The sequence below is a fragment of the Linepithema humile genome, chromosome 6 (genome assembly GCF_040581485.1).
Source record: "Linepithema humile isolate Giens D197 chromosome 6, Lhum_UNIL_v1.0, whole genome shotgun sequence".
Lineage (NCBI taxonomy): Eukaryota > Metazoa > Arthropoda > Insecta > Hymenoptera > Formicidae > Linepithema > Linepithema humile.
In genome coordinates, this window is record NC_090133.1 from 7027136 (window position 1) to 7049347 (window position 22212).

The window sequence follows — 22212 nt, forward strand, 5'->3', positions numbered from 1 at the left end:
ATCTGTCTTGACTTTGTTGAGACTTTATGTAATTACGAGACAATTATAAAACGAAACCTAAGCAGGAAGAGGTTAATGACTCACCACCTTCACGATTTTAACGTCCACAGATTCCTGAGCTAATTTAGCCGCGATAATCAGCTTTAACGTGTTCGGGTTGCCCTCGTTCGTTGAAATGAGCATTGTTACCAATAAATTAATAAATATATCAATAAATAAAAAAATATGTCAGCACACAACCGCAAGACATGTGAGCGACGGGAAGCATATGATGTATTCGTTGGATGTAAAGCTTGGTTTCATGATGCTAATTACCTATAAAACAAGCCTAGACACAGCTCAATCGGTTAATTAGAATTTTTTCTATCGTGTACACAAACTTGAAAAATGCTGTTTTGAGAAAAATGCGTTTAAAGTTTTCGGTATCAAAATGTAAAAAAGAAAAGTGATTTTTGGAAACTTACAGCTGTTTTCCGCTAGTCTGCTATTTCAGGTCCATATAGCAAACCTTCAGCTTTCTCGTTCATTACTCCTTTTTTTTCTTTCACTACTTTTTGGCATAAAACATCGAACACTACACTCGCGGCGCTGTGAATATGTCTCACTATAAGATCGTATGCACTTTTACTTATGCCTTGTTCGATGTCCATAAGGTCGTAAAACAATTTTATTCCTTCTCTATCGACGCTTTACGATTACTATTCTTCGATTAATTTCATAATCATTGTTTATAAAAGGCTCTAAGTTAATATCTTTACGATTACAGCGGCATGTAAAAACAAGTTTAAAACTGAGGCTCCGATTTCCTGCTTCTTCGAATTTCACACTTTGCTCGCACTTTCCAAATTACACTCTCAAATACGTATTTTCGAAAACGTGCCAAAAACAGTTATAAATTCTATAATCCTATATCTTATATTACCGTTGATCAAGCGCCCCGCCGCGCGCTTGTATACCTGCTCGACGCACGATTTTGTTGAGGCTTGTAGCTCGCAAAATACTTTAAATTTTGGTCTGAAATTTTAAGGAAATATTCTCTAATATAGCTACTATCGACTAAGACTATTTCTGAAAAATCGATTTTTTGGACCCTCTAAATGAGATTCCCTCCTTAAGAAAAAAAAGTTTCAAATTTTTTATGTAATTATTTGTTTTTTACAGACCGTCAATACTCAGCATCGAAAAACTACAGTGCATACAGAGAAATCTTTCGTTATTATCAAAGCGCATATCCAATATTCAAAACCGAATATTCTCACGTGAATGAATTTATAATTATGATTTTTTAATATGATTTATTCGTTCAGTTGGATTATATTTACCCGTTAAACATACGCGTAAATAATTAATCAGTCGTGTGCGAGTTATTATTTGATGTAGTTCGACAGTGACATGTCTCCTAGTTTCCGAATTTAATGTGATAGCGATGGACCGTGAATAAATGATAAGACATAGAATTCCGATATCACATTTAATATTATATCGCTATTGAAAAATTCAGTGCACGTTGCAGCTTATGCAAAATTAATAACTGCTCCTCTGTCTCCGTTATTTATTTTGTTCAGTCCGATTTGTGCCAGCAGGCTCAATGTAAAATCCTGGAGATTACTTTAATTCTCGCGTAGAAATATGCGTAATTTGAAACTAGAACACAGTGGAACACATAAGATACTCTTTTTCGCTTTATTGCAATTTATATCAAACACTAACGCGGGAGACAGCGATTTTATTCGCGACTATTTCGTGCACAAGGCAGTGCGGAATGTCGTGATATTCTCCTGTGGAGATCTCACGATTAGATTATTCAACCAAAAATCCTAAATTCCAAAATTTACAAATATTTTTTAATTGAGATCTTTTTCTTTTATTTTCTCTTTAGAGGTTTTTATTTTATAAAGTCGTTGAGCAAGGCTGGTATATACACGATCATCAGGAAACACGACAAGAGTATCAACGTACGTCGATTTTTGAACGCCGAGACATGGAGCTTGGGAGTCGTCGTGGATCTGCGTTGTAACAACGATAGCGCCGTGACCATCTTCGACGAGGTGAAACAATTTGTAAAATCGATAAATCCGGATAATACTTTAATTTTCTTGTTTAAAAAAAAAAAAAAACGAATAATTCATATGTTTCAGACTTCTAAATATCGTATGTACGACTATTCGTACCACTGGTTGGTCCTGGGATCGGTATTGAACAATAGCGTGTCGCTGCTGAACGACAGCGCGTACAGCATAACGACCGATCTCACGCTCGCGATAATGAACGGCAGCGGTTACGATCTGTATGACGTTTATAATCACTGCAAGTATCGTAGAGATACGCTGAACGTGACAACGCTAGGCTCCTGGCAGCGGGAAACGGGCTTTGTCATCACTCTGACTCAGCCTTTGGTCCAGAGAAGAGCCGATATGCACGGCATGACGCTGAAAATATCAGGCGTGGTTCGTATCATCGAATATGCACAAAAATTAAATTTGATCACAAAAATTAAATTTGATTATTGTTACATACTTTTTTCGCTGTAGATACAATACAGACCGAAAAATATGCGTTTGGAAGATAATATGCACGACATTAACACCAAATCGTTGGACAGCATGCATAAGTTCACGTACGCGATGATATCTCACACCGCCGATCTCTTTAATTTTAGGTATTTTTTTTTTTTTTTCTAGTAGACTTATTTTGAGTTTTTATTGCTAACAGCCCATTTCTTTTTTCAAGCGTATACGTTTCGGAGATAATTTACTGGGATCGTCACAGCGTGCGCGGCTTAATTTTCGAGATATTGCAAGCGAATTATATCGATTTCGCCAGTAATCCCAGGATTATGGTGTCTGAAAGATTGGATTACGCCACCCTCATCGGCGCTGCTTGGCCAATTCGGTATTGACACGCTTCTTAAGAAGCCATTAATCTGATGTATCGCTCAATGAATAATTAATTTCTCTCGCGCAGATGCTGTTTCATGCTGCTGTCTAGTCCGTCGAACAAGATCAAACTCGAGATCTTTCTGAAGCCGTTCGCGAACGAAACTTGGTACTTGAACGCCGTGTTCATAGTATTCACCATGTTCATAATGAGAATAATATTGAGGTGCGAACAGTCGAGCAAGGAAGAAAAGTATTCCGGCGCCATAGTTGTCATTATTGGCATTGTCGGTCAGCAAGGTATAAAATAACGCACGGATAAATTATCTCGTTAATTTAACTATAATTTCTTACGCAGGTTCAAACTTCTTTCCTAACCGCATCCCGAGCCGCATCGCTCTCCTGCAGATCCTCGTGTTCAACTGGATCATACACAACTATTACTCGGGCAGCATATTATCGGCTCGTTTGAGCGAGCCGCTCGACATGATGAAGAATTCCGTGACGGTTCTCGCGGACAGCAATTTGAGAATCGCTGCGGAAGCTGTGCCGTATCTGAATTAATTTCTATACGTACGTATATAATTCTCGAGATATATATATATTAAAAGCTATACTGTTTTAGAAGCACCAAAATATTGCGAGTTGAATTTTCAGAAACTCAAGGGGGAGTCGAATTACTTCAGAAAGAAACGCTGGGATCCATTGCCGGAATCCAAGCGATACTTACCAATAGAAGAGAGTATGAAGCAGGTCAGCGAGGGCATCCTAGCGTATCACACGGACCCGAACACGGCGTATCCTTACGTCGAGAGGATGTTTGATCCGAACAAGATCTGCGCGCTCACGGAGATTCATCTGTTCAAGCAATCTGTCATGAGCATGTATGCTAGTTACAACGGTCAGTTCACCGAGTTGGCGAAAATCGGGTAAGCTCTCACCAAGGCTGGAAAGCTTACGTCACGATGAAGATTCGTAGAAATAAAAGAATTTTTTTTTAGACTGTCTAAGATGTTCAATACTGGGTTACGCGATCGTCAAATAAAATATTGGTCGAGCAAGAAACCGCAGTGTCAGCTCGATACGTTGTCCACGAGAAGCATATCTATTTACGAGACTGCACCGGCTTTGATTCTATTGGCTCTCGGTTTGCTGGTCGCGTGCGGATTATGCATCGTCGAAAATATTGTCTATTATCGATCCACGGGGTAAGCTTGCGTCTTTGCACTTCGAAATTCATGAACGTTGAAAAAGTACCGTTGCTTACACTTTTGCATTTTACAGAGAGATAATGTTTAGACGATCGAAGACAACAGAAGAGGGTGAAGAGGAGGATGGCCCGGACGAACAAACAATTTGCTCGGGTGAAACTGTCTCGCCTTGAGAAGTTAAAATATTGACAAGTCGATTGTATGCGTTATAATTGGTTCATTTGCTAGCACCTCGTTATCGTACAAGTACTTATACTTATTTCACGCGCGAAGGGATAGCACATTATAAGTATAATTTTTCTCAGTCGTTGTAATATCGCTCTTAATAAAACCGTAGACTCATTTTGCATGGCAAATGACCTTCGGAAAAACTTTCTTCTTAGTACTTTCGTAGAAAACATCCGGATAATAGATAAAAAGACAAATCGATCCAGACTCGATAGTTCAGAACAATTAGGAAACAGGGGCAAAAAGTGGCTCTTGAAACTGAAGAAGAAGTATCGAGCAATGTATACAGTGTGTTAAAATTATTTGAAGGCTCTGAATACATTGATGGCCACATAAATTATCTAGCCGACATTCGCTTGCAATGAAACTCAAAGAATCTTAATTAAGGAAATTTTTCGTCGAAGAAAAATCAATCCTAAATTAATTGGAGCATCTGGTGGCAAAAGAAATAGCGAAAGTAGAGTGACACCCTGTGTATGGCTAGCATCACATATAGACTGTGTTTGGCGAGCGCGCTATCAGCGCAATCGCATCATTCTATCTTTATCGTTCATTGGACATAAAACAAGGATAGAATGACACAATAGCGCTGATATGGCGCTCCCCGAACGCAGCCATAGTAGCCGTTATGATTATGCTGTCATGTCAATCGACATGCGTATTATGGATGAACTTTGTAAATCGTTTCTACTCCAACTACTGGCTTCAATATCACCAATATCTCAGAACTGTCTTCTGTCGTTCTATGTCAACTGAAAGTGAAACGGAGCAATTATGGTGTAGTCGTAGCTTCCTAGTCCGTATAGTACAACGAGAAAGAATGCGCCTGCTGGACGTTTTCTTCCTGCATGCGTTCATTATTGTCGCGTGCGCGCAAATGAGTATCATTATTCGAGATTATTTCGTTTACAAAAACGTGACCAGAGTAGTGGGATTCTCGTGCGGCGATACGGAAGGTAAGAACAAGCGTGCCTTGTGTGTGACTCTTTTTAACGGATCTCTTTGCAGAGGATCTTCTCACAATGAGATTGTTGAACGTCGCCGGGATGTCCACGGCAATTAAACCAGCTGGATTCCAGCTGGATGTTCTGCGGTACCTCAACACCGATTACACTATGGGAGTCTTTCTGGACATACGATGTGCGAACCAAAACGTTAGCGGAATTTTTTATGAAGTGAGACAATTTTTCATAATTCTTTAAAAAAATCTTTATCTTCTTCCGGAAATTAAATGAAAGGATCAAATCTGTATTTACAGGCCTCGACTCATCGCATGTTTGACTTTTCGTACAATTGGCTAATCTTGGGAAGCAATATAAACCACAGTTTGCAAAACTTAAACGACACCGGCTTCAGCGTCGTCACGGATCTCGCGATTCTGCTGCCGGACTCTGCCGAGAACGAGACCGATTTCGTTCTCCACGATGTATACAATCCCTGCAAATGGCGCGGCGGAATGCTCAACGTTACGCAGCTCGGTACTTGGAGAGAATACGACGGACTCACGATCACTCTGACCGGCTCGAGAATCTTTAGACGGCGAAATTTTCACGGATTGCGAGTCAAGGCGGTCGGGATCGTAAGCTCTTCTTTAGCCAATTATTTACGCGTAATTTATTTACTATGCAGGCGATGTATTTTTCTATAGGTGCTGTTTAGACCGTCACACGTGAGTTTAATAGACTACCTGGAAGGCGATACCCATGAAATTATGGACAACTGGCCGAAATTCGGGCACACTCTTCTCTCGCACGTCGCCGATATGTATAACTTCACGTAATTGATCACGATTACGTTTAAATATCTTTGCGCATATATATTGATCGCTCAATGAATTTTTTTTTGCGCACAGCATGGATATCATTGAGATCAATCACTGGGAGAAGAACGACAGCAACGGTCCCATGATGGGCGCTTTGAAGAGAAACGAGGCCGACCTGGGCTACTACCCGTCCATCCTGACGATCGAGAGATACGGATACGCGCGTGTCATCTTTCCGCAATGGCCTACGCGGTAAACAAAATTGAAAAATTATTGCAAAACGTGTAGAAAAAAGAAGTATAACGAACTAGAAACATCAACGTTTGTCCAATACGCCATATTTTTTATTCAGAACCTGCTTCATCTTTCGTACCATTCCGGCGATGAAGATGAAACCTTGGGTACTATTGAAGCCGTTTGCGGCGGACGTGTGGTGCTTGATCTTCGTGCTTGTGATAATTATCGTTATCCTGCTGTCTTTTATACTGAAGCTAGAACGCGCCGACGATTACAGCTGCAGTATTTCGGCATTGGTCGCCATCGCCGCGTTAAGTCAGCAAGGTATTTGCGATAATTAAAAACGAAAAAGTCAAGATATGTATCGCGTTTTTTTACTATTCATATCGGCCAGGTTTCCCATACTTCAACGACCTATCGGCTAGTCGAGTCGCCCTCATTCAGATCACTGTCTTCGGTCTGTTGGTGTACCAGTATTATTCAGCGGCGATAGTGTCGGCTAGATTAAACGAGCCTCTTCACAAGATGAATGACTCATTGATTTCGCTGGCGCACAGTGGAATGAAACTCGCGGCCGAACGGAACGTCTTCTTCAACTTCCTGCTGCGGGTAAATAACACGCATCTATAATATGTTACTTATTTGATCACTTCAATGAACTCTGATTTTCTCAGAATCCAAGGCCAGAGGTGCAATACTTCAAAGAATATTGGAACTCTTTACCCGATAAAGAAAATAGGTTTATTCCGATCGAGGATGGTGTGAAGGGAATAAAAAAAGGACGCTTCGCCTATCACGCTGATCCGGACGATATCTATCCGTCTCTCGAATACGAGCTCGAGAAGCAGATGATTTGTCAACTCACGGAAGTTCACTTGTTGCGGTCCGAGTTAGGTTTATGGTCTAATCTCTACAGTCATTTTCACGAAATTTCCAAAAGAGCGTGAGTATAATGCGAGCTATAATTTATTAAGGGGATACTTTTACTGCTTGCTCGATTTTAGCAAAATAATCTTGACAAAGCGAATAAGTAATACAGGTCAACGATAAATCAGACATCCTCGCTTTTCAGTAGTACAAGTTAAACGTTAAGCTAGACATTCTATTTCAAAAAAAGCTACCAAGCTCATTGAAGAGAAAATTCCACCGAGATTTTTTTTTGTTTAACGTAGAATGTTTAACGTTGACTCGTGCAACAATTTTTGTTCTTCGAAATAAAATATCGTGAGAATTTATTTAATATTATATAGATTAAACTTATGTGTTTTCAGGTTACTGAAGATAAACACCTCGGGACTTCGACGGCGAGAGATACGCCGTCGATCGGCCAGAAGGCCTTATTGCCCGACCGACGAGATTTTCGTCTCCAGCGTGACCATCTACGAAGCGGCGCCAATCTTGATTCTTCTCATCTTTGGCATGATACTTTCGCTCATTATATTCGGTATCGAGCACGCCGTCTTCTATATGAATTCGAAACAAGGTCCAATCATTAATAAGAATACCAAGGATAAAATGTTGTCCATAGAGAAAAGTAAAGCATCGCTCGATAAGAAAAAGAATTTATTGCTGAATAAGAAAGGTAATCTATCGCTGAAGGGCAAAGGACCGCCTAAGAATAATATCATTCTGGTCCTTCCGCACGCGAGCACTCTCTTCCAGAAGGTATTAATGTCGGACCGATATCAATAAAGGATAATATAGGTGAAATTGTAGACAATAAGTGGATTTTCAATTTTCATGTAAATTATTTACCCGATCATGATTACAAGTATACGTAGTGCGCGAATAAACGTGCTTAAATAAAGTACAAATATCTTTTTAAGATTGTTTCTACATCTTGACACGACGCGATTATTAGAATACAACAATCGCATTGTATAAATCACGCATGTATGTATTTTTTATATTTCGTTACATATTATTATGCCGTACTTTACACGTATTCAGGAAATAACTGTGTAAATAACACGTTATCATTTGGAAAAAGTGTGTAAATACAATTATCTCATCACTTTACGATGATGGAAATGTAAATTATTTTTTCTTCTTAGATTTCTTATCAGCGACTGGTACTGTTCCCGTGAGATTCGCCAAACGCTGCTTAAGTTCCAATAATATTTCCACTTGTGGTTTCCACACGCTTCCATCTTCCTTGGTCTTTAATTCTCGCACAAGATTAGCCTAAAATTCCAACGTGACATAACGGATCGAATGCGGCAGCAAAAGAAAATTTGATTTGTGATGTTCAATACCTGTTTCGCGATTGCCGACTCTAACGCCGCTACGTCCATCAGAGCATCCCCGTTTTGTTCCGGCACATGCGTCGGTTCGGCCTTCTTAATTTTAGTGGGTGATTTTTTCTGTGGCTCATTGGAATCGACTTTAAGATTAGAAAGCTTTTTCTTTAAGTCTACCAGAATGTCTACTTGAGGCTGCCAGACGCTTTTATCGTGTTTAGCTTTCAGTTGTCTTACTACGTTGCCCTGGAAAATACGTAAGATACAAGAAAACTGTCTTTGCGATGCACGGAAGAAAAGTTTACTAAACTGCTCACCTGTTTTGTGATGGCGGCTTCTAATGCCGCAATGCTATCATCAGAAGTTTTGCTCGCCGCCGGTTCTTTGCCATTAGTCTCTTGTTGTCCAGCGTATTTAATCCGTAACATTTCTACCTTTTGATCTTCAATCTTGGTGAACAATGGACTAGGCTTGCCGATTTTGTGCCACGTCGGCAACATATTCGTTATTGTCTTGGGAATGTAGCCATAACTTTTGTTACTCAAACCTAGTTGAGATCTCAGTTGTTTAGCTGTCGTCGGCATGAAGGGAGCCAAAAGGGCGGACAAAAGGCAGGCTAAATTGCAGCAAATTGCAACAACAGTCCCAGCTCTCTTCCTATTGATTGAAGATATTTTTCGATTAAAAGAACAAATGAAAACAAACGAAAAAAATGGTTAAAAACTGTGAAACTAATGATTACTTGTCGTCGTCGGTTCCCTTGATTTTCACCCACGGCTGCTGGAATTGCATGTACTGATTGCCATGCTTGGAAATCGCCAATATGTGTTTCAGGCCATCTCTCAACTTGGCTTGTTCCATGGCGTTAATGTAAGACGACAGTTCACGTTGCGCTAACGCCAGTACGGTCCAATCGGCCTCCTCCGGTTCGATCGATGGTATATTAGAGTCGAAAAACTTCTCGCAGAATACTAGAGCTCTATCCGAGAGAACAAGTATTTGGAACTGTTAATAACAGTTTCACAATGTTAATTATTGACGACTTGGAAGAAAGTCGGGTAAATACAAACCTGTTAACAAAATTGCCAAGATTATTCAATAACTCGCTGTTGTTTTTCGTGGCTAAATCCACCCAATTAAAGTTGGAATCTTGAGTTTCGGGCCTAATATAGGCTAAATAAAATCTCCACACGTCCGCGGGAATGCCGGTTTCTCTGGCATCGGTGCCAAACACTCCAATTCCTCTTGACTTGGAGAATTTCTTATCCTCATAATTCAAATATTCTGAAACGGAATAAATATTAAAGTAGGAAGAAAATCGACGATTATACATGCGCAATAGATAAGATATAAAAAAAAAGAAGACTAATAAAAAAAATATTGATATAGAGACAGATATAGTTTTAAAGTAAATGTGTGTGCGTCCGACAGATGTGTATTTTTTTGAAGATATCGTACCAGTTGCCATTAAATACTTGATCAACGTGTAATTTTGATTAGCCGCTAGCAAACAAGCGGGAAACATTATCGCGTGGAACGGAACGTTATCCTTTGCCATGAACTGGCACAAATCGACTTTTGTATCCTGAGGAGGTTGCCACCATTTCTCATATTCTTTGGTATACCTCTTTGTAATACTGATATATCCGAAAGGGGCGTCAAACCAGACGTAAAACACTTTATTTTCGAAACCCTTTACTGGGACCGGTATGCCCCACTTCAAATCTCTAGTAATGCAACGCGGCTTAAGACCGTCGCGTAACCATGCTTTCGAAACCACTCTCGCAACGTTGGACCATTCTTTCTCCACGGTTACGTTATATTCTTTCAATTTCTCCTCTATCTGTAACATCAGAAAGTTTTTGCTTATTTATTTATCAGAAACGCATGAGTAAAGCTTAGCTTTATGTAAACTTACCTTGGGTAAATCCAGGAAGAACTGTACCGAGTTTTTAACGACAGGTTTACTGTTACACATCTTACATCGAGGATTTATCAGTTCCACCGCGTTCACGAGATGACCACAACCGTCACACTGATCACCGCGCGCATCTTCATACTTGCAGCCGGGACATGTGCCTTCCACGAATCTATCGGCGAGAAATCGATCGCAGGATTCACAATGTAACTGCTCTACGGTCTCATTCAATATGTAACCTCGTGACTTGATTTTTAGGAAAAACGCTTGAACGATTCTGAAAAGGATTGTAATGAATAAAAGGTAAACAAGGCAAGTGAAGAAACGTAAAGATTATAATGCTCTTACTCTGTCTGTTCAGGTGTAGTAGTGCGGCCGAAGTAATCAAATCCGATACCGAACCAGCGATAAATGTCGTTATGTATGTCAAAGAATTTATCGCAAATAGCTTGAGGAGTCGTTTTCTCCTGCAGAGCTTTCGCTTCAGTCGCGGTGCCATATTCGTCAGTTCCACTTAAAATTAAATTAATTGATTATTTTCATCAATTTATTTACCCAATGTTATTAAAGACACAATAATCACCTTATGTAGAGGGTATTATAATTTCTTTGCCTGCAATATCTGCACAAAAAATTAATATATTACATTTAATCACTTCTTTACTATTTTTAAAGACATCTATGTGTACAAACCTTGCAAAGATATCGGCTGAAAGAACGCAACCGATAATGTTTCCCAAATGGGGAACATTATTAACATAAGGAAGAGCTGATGTTATCAACACATTTCTTTCACCCTTTTTAGGCAATCTAGAAAGAAATAATATAACAAATTTAATAAGTTTGTAGAATCATGTAAATTTGTCTCAACTCTTCCACTTACATAGGATATGAACTCTCGTTAACTTCTGAATATTGTCCACTAATCCAACTGCTCGATACATTAAGAAGCTCTTCTTGACTAATAGCCTCTATTATCTCCTTTTCCTTAGTTGGACTAATCTGAAATAAATCATTTATATCTATAAATGTATTAAAAAGATTTGTTGTTTACTAAAAGTCAATTTAAAAAAATAAAACAATTATTTAAGAAATGTTAAAAATATCAGAATACTTACATCACTCGATATTGACTCGCGAATTCGAGGATTTGAGGCTACATTGATAGGAAACCAAGAAGCAGCTTCAATACTTGCGATAGCTTTTACGCCTCTTTCAAAATTAAACTCTTTAATAGATTCCTGCATATAAAGAATAAATAAATTATATGTCAAATTCAGATTTGTAAAATAATGATTACATGATAATGCTTTACCTGAATAAGTGTTTGCTTCTCCATATTAACTAGCCAGCTATATACATTTGGCAAATCCTTTGAAATATCATCTTTGACGTCTGCAAGTAATATGGTACTCCAAAGGCTTACCCAAATAGAAATATCTGCTGGTGATAAATTACTATATTCCTGAAAAAAAAATCAAAAAATAAAATAGAAAAAATAAAAAATAAATAAATCTAAAATATTTAATCAATTACCCCAATTAAGTACTGTTTGTCCTTTAATTCCCTATTGAGATCTTTCAATAAAGACCATAAGTCAGATTTGTGTGTAATTTTAGAAGTCCTTTCACTAGCATTACTCAATATAGCTGGCTGTAAAGAATATATTAAATTTCAATGTGCTTCAAGAAACTCTTCATGTTGAATATTTTTAAAATTATACCTGTAATTGAGAAATTTCCCATTCCAACCATCTATCATTAAGAACCTCTAATTGTTTAGGTACAGGCAATAGAAAACGCAGTGCTGAAGAGATACTGAATAATGATAACCCTGAGGATGTAATTAATGTTGGTAAACGGCTCAGCGCAGCATCTGTGTACATAATATAATACACACCATTATTGCATGATAGTTGAAAGCAAAGTTATTAAACAAAATCATATGTATTAATCAAAGGTAATGTTTAAACGAAGAGCATATACATATAATTCCTTTTTGTAAATATCTGTCTTGACTTTGTTGAGACTTTATGTAATTACGAGATAATTATAAAACGAAACCTAAGCAGGAAGAGGTTAATGACTCACCACCAGGCTTTACGATTTTAACGTCCACAGATTCCTGAGCTAATTTAGCCGCGATAATCAGCTTTAACGTGTTCGGGTTGCCCTCGTTCGTTGAAATGAGCATTGTTACCAATAAATTAATAAATATATCAATAAATAAGAAAATATGTTAGCACACAACCGCAAGACATGTGAGCGACAGGAAGCATACGATGTATTCGTTGGATGTAAAGCTTGGTTTCATGATGCATCAGATTGCGTCAGCTGGTTCGTCGCGGCAGTGACGCCAGATTTGAAACGCAGCAGCAAGCAGTGTGAAAGAGGAAATACCGCATATATGCGCAAGCCACGTACGTACATGTGAGCTCCGCACTTTGACTAGCTTCGAACACTAGAAAAGAGCAGACGTACTATTTCTCTCTTTTTTTTTACGCTCCATTTTAGCCGGGATTTTGTGAAATTATATCAGGAACACATGATAATGTAGGAGCTCGTACGAGAATAGTGCCATCTTTTATCAGCTGTTGCAACATAACATAACGAAATCACTGATGATAAGTGTACCGATGGTGAGTGCTCTCGTCGTTGCAATAATTGACCAAAAGATGACACTACTCTCGTACTAGCTCCTACAATGGCTCCTATATCATCATGTGCTCCTGTTAACAATTTTTTAAAATCCCAGCTAAAATGAAGCGTTTCTAGCCGTTCCAGTGAGTAATCTTAATTTTTCTACATGCTTCTGGGCTACTTTTGATAGTGTTAGAATGCTCGTAAAATACTTAAATAATTAAAATGTCTTTTTTTTTATTTTTAAAGTTTTTTGTTGCAAAATTCAAAATGTCAATTGTTAGAGAAATTAAAAAACATTTTTAGGTTGTCCTAAAGATGTTGTACTTAAGACGTTTTTAGAACGTCTTTAGACGTCCTTATATTTATTATGTATATAATATGTCATATCAATTCACATATGGCATTTTGTCTCTTCATTTAGGATGTAGTGTATGTTAGTTGTGAGTCTGTTGGCGATTAGGATATATATGTATATTAAATGTAATATAGAGCTGAATAAAAAGCTCTATTAGATTTGCAAATTTTTAATCAAGCTACAGTTGCTTAAACTAATGGCCTACATACTAATCACTTTATGGAACAGTCAAACTTTTTCTTCTACAATTAAAAACTGTTTCGCTCCTATTTGGTTTATTAAAAGATGCAAAATAAGCTTCAAATTATTTTCACATAAATACGTGTGTTTATTTCTTATGAAAAATATTACACAGATATATGTAACTGAATATCCAGCCTCCTCAATTCTTATCCTATAATCTTAGAATAAAAGTCAGAATATGTGTATAAAAGTAAATCAAAAAGTAAAAAGAATATTTAAGGAATCTGAATTCTTTAAAAAGCTTTTCACTTTTTTGATATTCTTTTGTACATAAACTTAGCTTTCTAATAAAATTGCAAAATGTACAGCAAAAGGTATTGGACTCTGTATTTAACAAAATAAATAAATTTAATTACTTTGTAACTATTAAAACTGAGAACAATACATGCAATTTAATATAGTATTATGCTTCCTTTTTAGACTTTAGAACTGTCAACATTTCATCAAGTAAATTATTCATTATTTCTCTCTGCATATTGGCTTTCTGTCTCTGTTCTTCCGCACGCGCATATGCTTCTTTCTGCATATCACGCATCTCTACACATATTTGTAACATCTTATTTTGCATATCATTGAAATTTTTAGTTTTGTTCTCCATTTTGGTGATTAAATTCTTTAATACACGCTGATTACTCTGTACATTCTCAAGTAACTTTGTATGCTGAACTTCTAATCTGGCAATATGTTCACTGTTCTTGCTAGGACTATGTTCATTGCTAAGAACAGAATTTGTAATTCTACTACTTCTTGTAGACCTGTAATAAATATTTATGTAATTAATGTATTGACTATTAATGAATAACTTGAATCTTGAAAAGTCACTCTTACTCTGATTCTGTTTCATCTCCTTTTGTTTCTGCATCTTGCAGATCAGCTATAAAGTTTTTGTACGAAAAAATTTCATCTAGATCCCTGCAAATATGTATTTAAATGTATTTATAAAAAATTAAATCAACTTGTAAAAGTTTTTTTAGATAAAAATTACTCACTGTTCATAACTGCATATATATTTTCCTCTCCCATTTCTTCTATTGTGTAATATCATATTTTTATAAGCACGTTTGAGTGTTTTAAATCTATTTTCTACTTGCAAGGGAGATACATTAAAGCCATTATCTTGCAGACTCTTAGATATCTCCATATACGCATTCTTCATGTTTTTTAGTTTCCGATTTTTTACCAGTTCTTTTTTAAGTTTATATTCCTTCAAGAAGATTTTTGTTGACGAGTCACACCATGGAAAAATTGCATTTCCATTTTTACTTGTTGATGGTACAACGGTTTTATCTTCTTCAATATCTATTCTCTCATTTTCAACATCATTATCAACCACTTCCAATGGATAAACATCAATATATATATCCTTGCCATTAACATTGAAGCACATTTGTTCCGCTTTTTCATCAATCTCTGACAGATGTAGTTGGAACACTATACTCTCATCTAGATAAACAGATATTTTTATTATTAATTGTTTGATATTTTTTGTATTAACTTATCAATAACAAACATCCCAGGAAAACAATATATATTACACAACACAGTAGGATATATATTATACATATATATACATATATATATATATATATATAATTGTAGAATTGATCATCATCTATTACCTTCACATGCAATTGTAACAAATCCATTGGTATCTATTATTATTTTGCCTTCCTCATCGCGTTTCATCCAACCTTTCATTTTTGCTGGAAAACCAACGTTACAAAGCAGTCAAGTACAATCGTCAAGTTACGTATACGGAGTACTGCGCAACAGCACTTGACTCGCTTGCTTTTCTTATATATTCCGTAGTTAGCCGGTATAAGAATATTTTCCGTATGTGGTATCTTATTTTCGCGCTTTATATCATTGCACCTTTTGCACCTTCAATATTTCGACTGCAGAAAGTGTAAGAAGGTGCAGTGTGTTGTAAATATATGTGCGATCACGAAGCTTACATCACGTCGACGAAGCACATGCACTTCCGCGGCACGGAGAACGGTCAGTTAGAAGCAGGGAAGCAACAAACTTTGTTCAGAATTCCATGACTCACGAAAAACAGAAATGGCAGTTTCAGCGACATCTTGTTTTAAGCTCGTATCGAACGGCGCATTAAAAATTGAGGTTTAGGAATTAAGGATTAGAGTTCGACCAATCAGGCAATTTTAAATTAATCTATTTTGTTTTTCTACTCACTTTGATTGGCTTAGCAGATAATGTTGGTAAAGCTGTGCATCTCAAGCAGGAAATATAAAGAGACGCTTAAGGCTCCGTTGCGACATCTTGCCGCGAATATGCGAGTATGTAAATAGCATGGCCACACGAGGACAGCTGTCAAAAGTCTGAGAACGAGTGTTCTGGCACGCTAAGAATCTCAGGATCATTCAGAGTTCCCGTGATTACCGTTCTGGATTACAGAACAGGGTAACAAAATGTTGACGGCGGCAGCAAACACGCTGTCCAACAACGGCGGTTCCTACAGCAACGAGAGACCGTCTAGCGCGGGCGACGCGGATCTTGCAACGGATCCTGCCTCCGGTGGATTCTTCCATTCTGATTATAAGAAGTAATGAACGCATCTTCGTTTATCTTTAATTGTATGAAAGGCAATTTTTTCACTTACAAAACAGAATAAGAAAAAGATCATTTTAGACGTTTCGAATATTTGTACTGTTACAAATGTCAACAGAATTATTGTTATGCAGTTTCAAATGTTGTTAAAATTGTAATGCAGTTGCAAAATGAAGAAAATTAATATATTGCATGTTTCAGACATGAGGATCTGAAGGAAATGCTAGACAGTAACAAGGATGGGCTTAAATTGGAAGCTATGAAACGAATAATTGGGGTAATTACATTTACAATTAGCTTTTGATATCAATAGATATTCGATATCAATGCTGTCAATAACTTTTTTTTTTTTCTTTAGATGGTAGCCAAAGGAAGGGACGCATCAGAATTGTTTCCAGCTGTTGTAAAAAATGTAGTGTCTAAGAATATTGAGGTAAAGAAGTTGGTGTATGTTTACCTAGTTCGTTACGCAGAGGATCAACAGGACCTTGCTCTGCTCTCTATTTCAACATTCCAAAGAGCTCTGAAGGACCCCAACCAGTTAATAAGAGCAAGCGCTTTGAGAGTACTGTCCAGCATAAGAGTTTCCATGATAGTACCTATTGTAATGCTTGCCATTAAAGATTCAGCTAGTGATATGTCACCGTATGTAAGAAAAACAGCTGCTCATGCTATCCCTAAATTATATTCATTGGATCCTGAACAAAAAGAAGAGTTGATAAGTGTACTTGAAAAATTGCTCTCTGATAAAACTACTCTTGTGGTGGGTTCAGCAGTGATGGCTTTTGAAGAAGTGTGTCCAGAAAGAATAGATCTTATCCATAAGAATTATAGAAAGTTATGTAACTTGTTGGTGGATGTTGACGAATGGGGCCAAGTAGTTATCGTTAATATGCTCACCAGATACGCTAGAACACAATTTGTTGATCCAAATGTGGATGTAAGTATATGTTTGAGAATATTTGAGGGAAAACAGAGTGTACACAATTTTTGTTAATTACGATAATAATTTAAAAAATATCTTTGTAGACTGTAGACGAAGATAACAATCGGCCATTTTACGACTCTGATTCTGATTCTTCCAATACAAAGAAACCAAAGTTTACATTAGATCCCGATCATCGTCTGCTGTTGAGGAATACGAAGCCTTTGTTGCAAAGTCGAAACGCATCTGTGGTAATGGCGGTCGCTCAGTTGTATCATCATGCAGCACCCAGAAGTGAAGTGATGACTGCTGCAAAGGCACTAATAAGATTGCTGAGAGGACACAGAGAAGTGCAGAGTATCGTGCTTCACTGTATTGCAAGCATATCAATTACAAGAAAGGTAATGTAAGTATGGCGCTTGACGCAATACAAATAAATTTGTAATAATTTTATATTGTGTACGTCATATAATTGATACATACGTGTTGTCCAACAGGGAATGTTTGAACCCTTCTTGAAATCATTCTTTGTGCGGACCTCTGATCCCACTCACATCAAACTTCTGAAACTCGACATATTGACGAATTTGGCAACTGAAACCAGCATCAGTGTGATACTGAGAGAGTTTCAGACATATATCTCCAGCAGTGACAAGGAATTCGTTGGTGCTAGTATTCAGGCAATCGGTAGATGCGCAAGTAACATCAAAGAAGTAACTGATATGTGTCTCAATGGATTGGTGTCGCTGTTAAGCAACAGAGATGGTAAGTTTCTATTAACTTCTGTCACTTCTGTAATATTTTGCCACCTGCTATATATTTTGTCGAATTAAATATATACTTTTTGCTTTTGCAGAGGCCATTGTGGCGGAAAGTGTTGTAGTAATAAAAAAGCTCTTGCAAACGCAACCAAACGAACACAAGGATATAATTGCTCACATGGCTAAGTTAATGGATTTCATCACAGTACCGCAAGCTAGAGCTTCTATTCTGTGGCTTTTAGGCGAATACTCCGATAGAGTTCCTAAGATAGCGCCGGACGTGCTTCGAAAAATGGCGAAGAGTTTCGTGAACGAGCAAGATATAGTGAAACTGCAGACTTTGAATTTGGCCGTAAAGTTATGCTTAAACAATCCCACGCAGACAAAGCCGTTCTGCCAGTACGTCTTCCAACTCGCCAAGTATGATCAGAATTATGATATCAGAGACCGTGCGCGTTTTCTACGGCACTTTATTTTTGAGGACGAAAGTGGTGCGAAAAAGAAGCTTCCGCAGTTTGCGAAGAGGATTTTCCTCGCTCCGAAACCGGCGCCGACTTTAACATCCAGATTTAAGGACTCGGAATACCAATTGGGCACTCTATCTCATTATCTGGATATGCCGTGCGCGGGTTACCGGCCTTTGCCACCCTTCCCAGACGTGACCCAAGATCCATCTGTGCGTGACGTAGCGCCGCCAATTGTGCAGGAACACAGAGAAGAGCGACACAGCAGAAAAGAAAAGGAGAAGAAGAAGAGCAAGGATAAGAAGAAATCGTTCTATAGCGATGAGGAGAGCACTCCTGCTGATGGTGAAAGCACTTTCTGTTAATAATTAAAATTTGCGCGTTTTTATTGTGTATTTCAATTTCTTTGCTTCAATTTCAGAATCAGAGAATCAATCGTCCGATTCTTCGTCCAACGACTCGTCAGACGAAGATAGCGATTCTTCCGAATACACGAGCGAGTCGGATAAATCTGAGACAGGCAGCGGAAAGAAGAATGAAACAAAATCCGACGATTCCGAGAGTGAATCGTCGAGCAGCGAAGAGTCGGATTCTGAAGAGCAAGAGAGCGAGAGTGAAGAGAGTGAAGAGGAGAAACCGAAAGTTGTCAAGCAAGAAGTTAAGGAACAAGAAAAGCCTAAAAGCAATTTTGACCTACTGTTGGACCTCGATGATGGTTAGTAACGTTTCCCAAGAAATAGAATTTAAAAGTATTAACGTTAATTATTATTTATTATAATCGTTTTCAGTTGTTCCGATGACTCCTGTGATGACGCCTAGTTTGGGTGGCTTTCTCACTCCAATTAATCCAACGGTCGTAGATAATGTCCGAGAAGTATCGACATCGTACGTTCCGATGAAAAAGACTACGTTATTGAACAATATCATGGGGCATGGTTTGAAAATTGAGTATAGGTTTACGAGATCGCAGCATTTAGTTAGCTCTAGTTTGATTAATATCGAATTGACGTTCTCTAACGAAAGTAACGACGTCATTAAGGAGATCCAAATAGGAAGTAAGGTAAGCGATATTTCAAGTATTATTTAACACAAATTAAACAAATAACATATTACAGTAAAATAATGCTTTTCATATTTTCTTTTCAGAACTTACAAAAAGGAATGCTTATCCATGACTTTACGATGATATCGTCGCTTGACGCGAGCGCCACGTTATCTTCTACGCTAGGTGTCAATTTTAATGATTCCACTCAATCGGCGAATTTCAATATTGACTTTACGATCAACGACGAGAAATACTCGTGTCCGGTCAGCATCAAACCACCAATCGGAGAGATAATAAGATCCGTGACCTTGCCTGAAAGCATGTTCGATGCGGAGAAAGCCAAATTGAAAGGTATGAACGAGCACATAGCGAAAATACCGTACTCTGGGAACAAAAATGCTCTTCCTCAGAAAGTATTCGAGACTGCTAACGTCGCGAAGATACCCAGTGAGGAGGAAATTATGCAGTAAGTAGTTTATCACAAATCTAATCGCGCTTATCTTTAAGCGCATATATATCTTTAATTAAATTTTTATCTGATTAATTAGGCTTAAAAAGCTAAGTATCACGAATGCTTGCAGATTTGCTGCTCACACTTTAGCGTCCAAATCATTGGTGTTGGTGACAATAAAATTCCTTGACGACGACCAATTGGAAGTTTGCGTGAATTGTGAAAAAATGGTTATAGGATCGATCTTGTTGAACGAACTTAAAAGTAACTTGAAGTGAAGCGGGTGCATGCTGTTGGTGACATTAGTAATACAGATGCGTTTCATTCACATACGTGAGACAGAAAAGTTTTAAACACTCCATCTATCCTTAAATGAAGGTAAATCATATTCAGATTTACATATTCTACTTATCATTTCTACAAATATAATATATAATTAATTGGGAATATATATTGTGCATTTCTCTCTGGATAAATATATATGTATATGTATGCATATATAGGTAATGTACAATTGCAATTTATATATTGTAGCAAATATATAAATATCCTGTTATGCCATCGCGATGGCTTTTATAATAAATTCTAATTGCTTTTTGTCATAAGGCTGCTTTTTTCAAGCGACACCATATCAGCTGCTGAGATCCGCCGATGTCGCAGTCCACGATCTCCCAGAAATGCAGCCGGTACTCCTTGTGGCTCGACAGGAATGTTTTCAAAACTATATAAAAAAATTCATATGTATCACTATGTGATCAGAATGTGATTACAGTCAGATACTTACTTTTTAACATGCCGCTGGAGATCGGCTTCGAAAAGCCGATGTCTTCGTTCGGAAAGCGCTTGATCACATCGAATAGGATTTCTGTACCGAGACCCCGGTTTCTATATTCCGAGCGAATGTATGCCGTGTCTACTACAGGCATCGTGTACCTTTCCTTCGTCGAGAATATTTCCGTACCTGAATAATTTATGTTTAAGTGGTCGTCGTCGACAGTAATATTTATTCTCCAAATTTTCTAGAGTCTAACGTCACAATATATCCACCTGTAGGTTTAATAGTATAAAACCCGACTGCTTTGCCTCCTTGCCATCTTAGCAATACGAGGTCGTGCTCGTCCACCAAAGCGTATAACGATTCAAATTTCTCTGGTCGTGGCGTGTCGAAGTTCGGATAAACGATCTGGCTGAGTATGTAAAAGATCACCTTATCGCGATCTGTTTGCACCTCCCGCCATCCATCTTCGAGTCGGTCGCTGTAGGTATCGTTAACGTCGATTATTTTGTTTTTCAATGTTATGGCTACGAAGTGGTCGCCGTCGATACAGTCTACACGACGGACATCGTCCTGAATATTCAAACTCCACAAGTCAAGTTGGATTATTCTGGTCTGAACACGTTTCGCGCACCTATGAATCAATTGCGTTACAATATTTTATATTGTCTGAAATCTCTTTTACACTACAGATTACAATTGCAGTTTATGTTTTACAGACAAAAACACGGAGGCAAGCTTGCCAAAGAGATGTTATATAATCGATCAGTTTCGGGACGACAATTGCGGCATGCTAATGAGAAAACGGGAAACGAATAGCGCGAAATTGTAGGAAGAGAAGTTTATTCATCACCTTGAGCATATCATCTTGAGCAGGCAGAACGAAGACGCGAATAATGAGATGAACAAGAAATATTCGTCTAGATTGTTCACGAAAGAAACTTATTTACTGATAAGAACAATATTTCAGTCTATGTCACTTAGACTGCTTTATCGGTGCAGCCTAGCATGCACACGTGACAGAAAACTTGACTTCCGCAATTTTCAATTCTGATGAACAACGTGACAAGCAGTTTTTAAATTTGATCGAGATTTATATGCGATTTAAAATCTGTTTTGTTAATTTCATAGTACGTGAAAGCAGAGTTGATACGTTTGCTATGTTTTTAACCCGTTGAATGCCACGTCGGTCATTCCTTATGATCGTATTGCATTTAAATATATGCAAAATACAATGCAACTTATAATATTTAAAAAGTTGCAACCGACAGAGTTTAGATAGTTAAAGGAGTTATCAACAAAGAGCCAACTAAAAAAATTAACGAGTATATTTATGAAAAGATTTGATTTATTTGCATTTATTTAGTAACAATGCATAATATTTATGCTCTTGTAAAATTAATCGGAATCCTCGTGGCATTCAATGTCGTAATTATTATCTATTGAATTATCCTCATTTATAATTCAATATGTCAGTTATTATTTATTGAATTATTCTGACTTAAAATTCT

At 37.6% G+C, this 22212-nt stretch overlaps 5 protein-coding genes across 5 annotated transcripts; 2 read left to right on the forward strand and 3 right to left on the reverse strand.

Moving 5' to 3' along the window:
• The first annotated feature begins 1816 nt into the window (after positions 1–1816).
• On the forward strand, positions 1817–8333 carry LOC105678338 (uncharacterized). The gene is given in 17 exon segments (XM_067356930.1): positions 1817–2048; positions 2139–2447; positions 2532–2659; positions 2731–2892; positions 2965–3176; positions 3235–3805; positions 3878–4084; positions 4471–4603; positions 4890–5271; positions 5324–5490; positions 5574–5894; positions 5964–6091; positions 6168–6329; positions 6430–6638; positions 6709–6923; positions 6989–7257; positions 7586–8333. Coding segments are annotated over 16 exon segments (3981 nt in total). The 5' UTR covers positions 1817–2048; positions 2139–2153; the 3' UTR covers positions 8007–8333.
• Positions 8039–12935, reverse strand: LOC105678212 (methionyl-tRNA synthetase 1). The gene is made up of 16 exons (XM_067357884.1): positions 12563–12935; positions 12196–12347; positions 12009–12125; positions 11788–11937; positions 11591–11713; positions 11356–11474; positions 11166–11282; positions 11056–11094; positions 10821–10985; positions 10473–10749; positions 10013–10397; positions 9625–9838; positions 9297–9533; positions 8872–9211; positions 8570–8800; positions 8039–8498 (listed from the first exon to the last, which is right to left on the reverse strand). The coding sequence occupies exons 1-16, from the start codon at positions 12663–12665 to the stop codon at positions 8352–8354; spliced, it is 2916 nt and encodes a 971-aa protein (XP_067213985.1). The 5' UTR covers positions 12666–12935; the 3' UTR covers positions 8039–8351.
• Positions 12936–13773: 838 nt separating this feature from the next.
• Positions 13774–15820, reverse strand: LOC105678275 (putative leucine-rich repeat-containing protein DDB_G0290503). The gene is made up of 4 exons (XM_012377469.2): positions 15332–15820; positions 14702–15155; positions 14541–14624; positions 13774–14467 (listed from the first exon to the last, which is right to left on the reverse strand). Exons 1-4 carry the CDS (start codon positions 15408–15410, stop codon positions 14116–14118), a joined length of 969 nt encoding a protein of 322 aa, XP_012232892.1. The 5' UTR covers positions 15411–15820; the 3' UTR covers positions 13774–14115.
• Positions 15821–15983: 163 nt separating this feature from the next.
• rb (adaptor related protein complex 3 subunit ruby) lies at positions 15984–20531 on the forward strand. Its single transcript, XM_012377459.2, has 10 exons — positions 15984–16275; positions 16482–16557; positions 16639–17220; positions 17310–17606; positions 17703–17970; positions 18062–18775; positions 18852–19145; positions 19219–19490; positions 19577–19941; positions 20057–20531. The coding sequence occupies exons 1-10, from the start codon at positions 16142–16144 to the stop codon at positions 20202–20204; spliced, it is 3150 nt and encodes a 1049-aa protein (XP_012232882.1). The 5' UTR covers positions 15984–16141; the 3' UTR covers positions 20205–20531.
• On the reverse strand, positions 20387–22112 carry LOC105678276 (soluble lamin-associated protein of 75 kDa-like). Its single transcript, XM_012377470.2, has 4 exons — positions 21555–22112; positions 20974–21335; positions 20711–20887; positions 20387–20647 (listed from the first exon to the last, which is right to left on the reverse strand). Exons 1-4 carry the CDS (start codon positions 21566–21568, stop codon positions 20526–20528), a joined length of 675 nt encoding a protein of 224 aa, XP_012232893.2. The 5' UTR covers positions 21569–22112; the 3' UTR covers positions 20387–20525.
• Positions 22113–22212: the final 100 nt, after the last annotated feature.

Excerpts from the sequence above, each read along its gene's own strand:
- LOC105678212 (XM_067357884.1), bottom strand. The coding sequence starts at position 12,665 with ATGCTCATTTCAACGAACGAGGGCAACCCGAACACGTTAAAGCTGATT. Across the intron at positions 10,398-10,472 it reads TCTTCCTGGATTTACCCAAG|ATAGAGGAGAAATTGAAAGA; the intron begins GTAAGTTTACAT and ends CTGATGTTACAG. Across the intron at positions 9,839-10,012 it reads CAAGTATTTAATGGCAACTG|AATATTTGAATTATGAGGAT; the intron begins GTACGATATCTT and ends ATTCCGTTTCAG.
- LOC105678275 (XM_012377469.2), bottom strand. The coding sequence starts at position 15,410 with ATGAAAGGTTGGATGAAACGCGATGAGGAAGGCAAAATAATAATAGAT. Across the intron at positions 15,156-15,331 it reads TGTTACAATTGCATGTGAAG|ATGAGAGTATAGTGTTCCAA; the intron begins GTAATAGATGAT and ends CTGTTTATCTAG. Across the intron at positions 14,468-14,540 it reads GGAGATGAAACAGAATCAGA|GTCTACAAGAAGTAGTAGAA; the intron begins GTAAGAGTGACT and ends TATTTATTACAG.
- rb (XM_012377459.2), top strand. The coding sequence starts at position 16,142 with ATGTTGACGGCGGCAGCAAACACGCTGTCCAACAACGGCGGTTCCTAC. Across the intron at positions 16,558-16,638 it reads CTATGAAACGAATAATTGGG|ATGGTAGCCAAAGGAAGGGA; the intron begins GTAATTACATTT and ends TTTTTTCTTTAG. Across the intron at positions 19,146-19,218 it reads ACTGTTGGACCTCGATGATG|TTGTTCCGATGACTCCTGTG; the intron begins GTTAGTAACGTT and ends AATCGTTTTCAG.
- LOC105678276 (XM_012377470.2), bottom strand. Across the intron at positions 20,888-20,973 it reads TTATACTATTAAACCTACAG|GTACGGAAATATTCTCGACG; the intron begins GTGGATATATTG and ends TAAATTATTCAG. Across the intron at positions 20,648-20,710 it reads CTCCAGCGGCATGTTAAAAA|TTTTGAAAACATTCCTGTCG; the intron begins GTAAGTATCTGA and ends TTTTTTATATAG.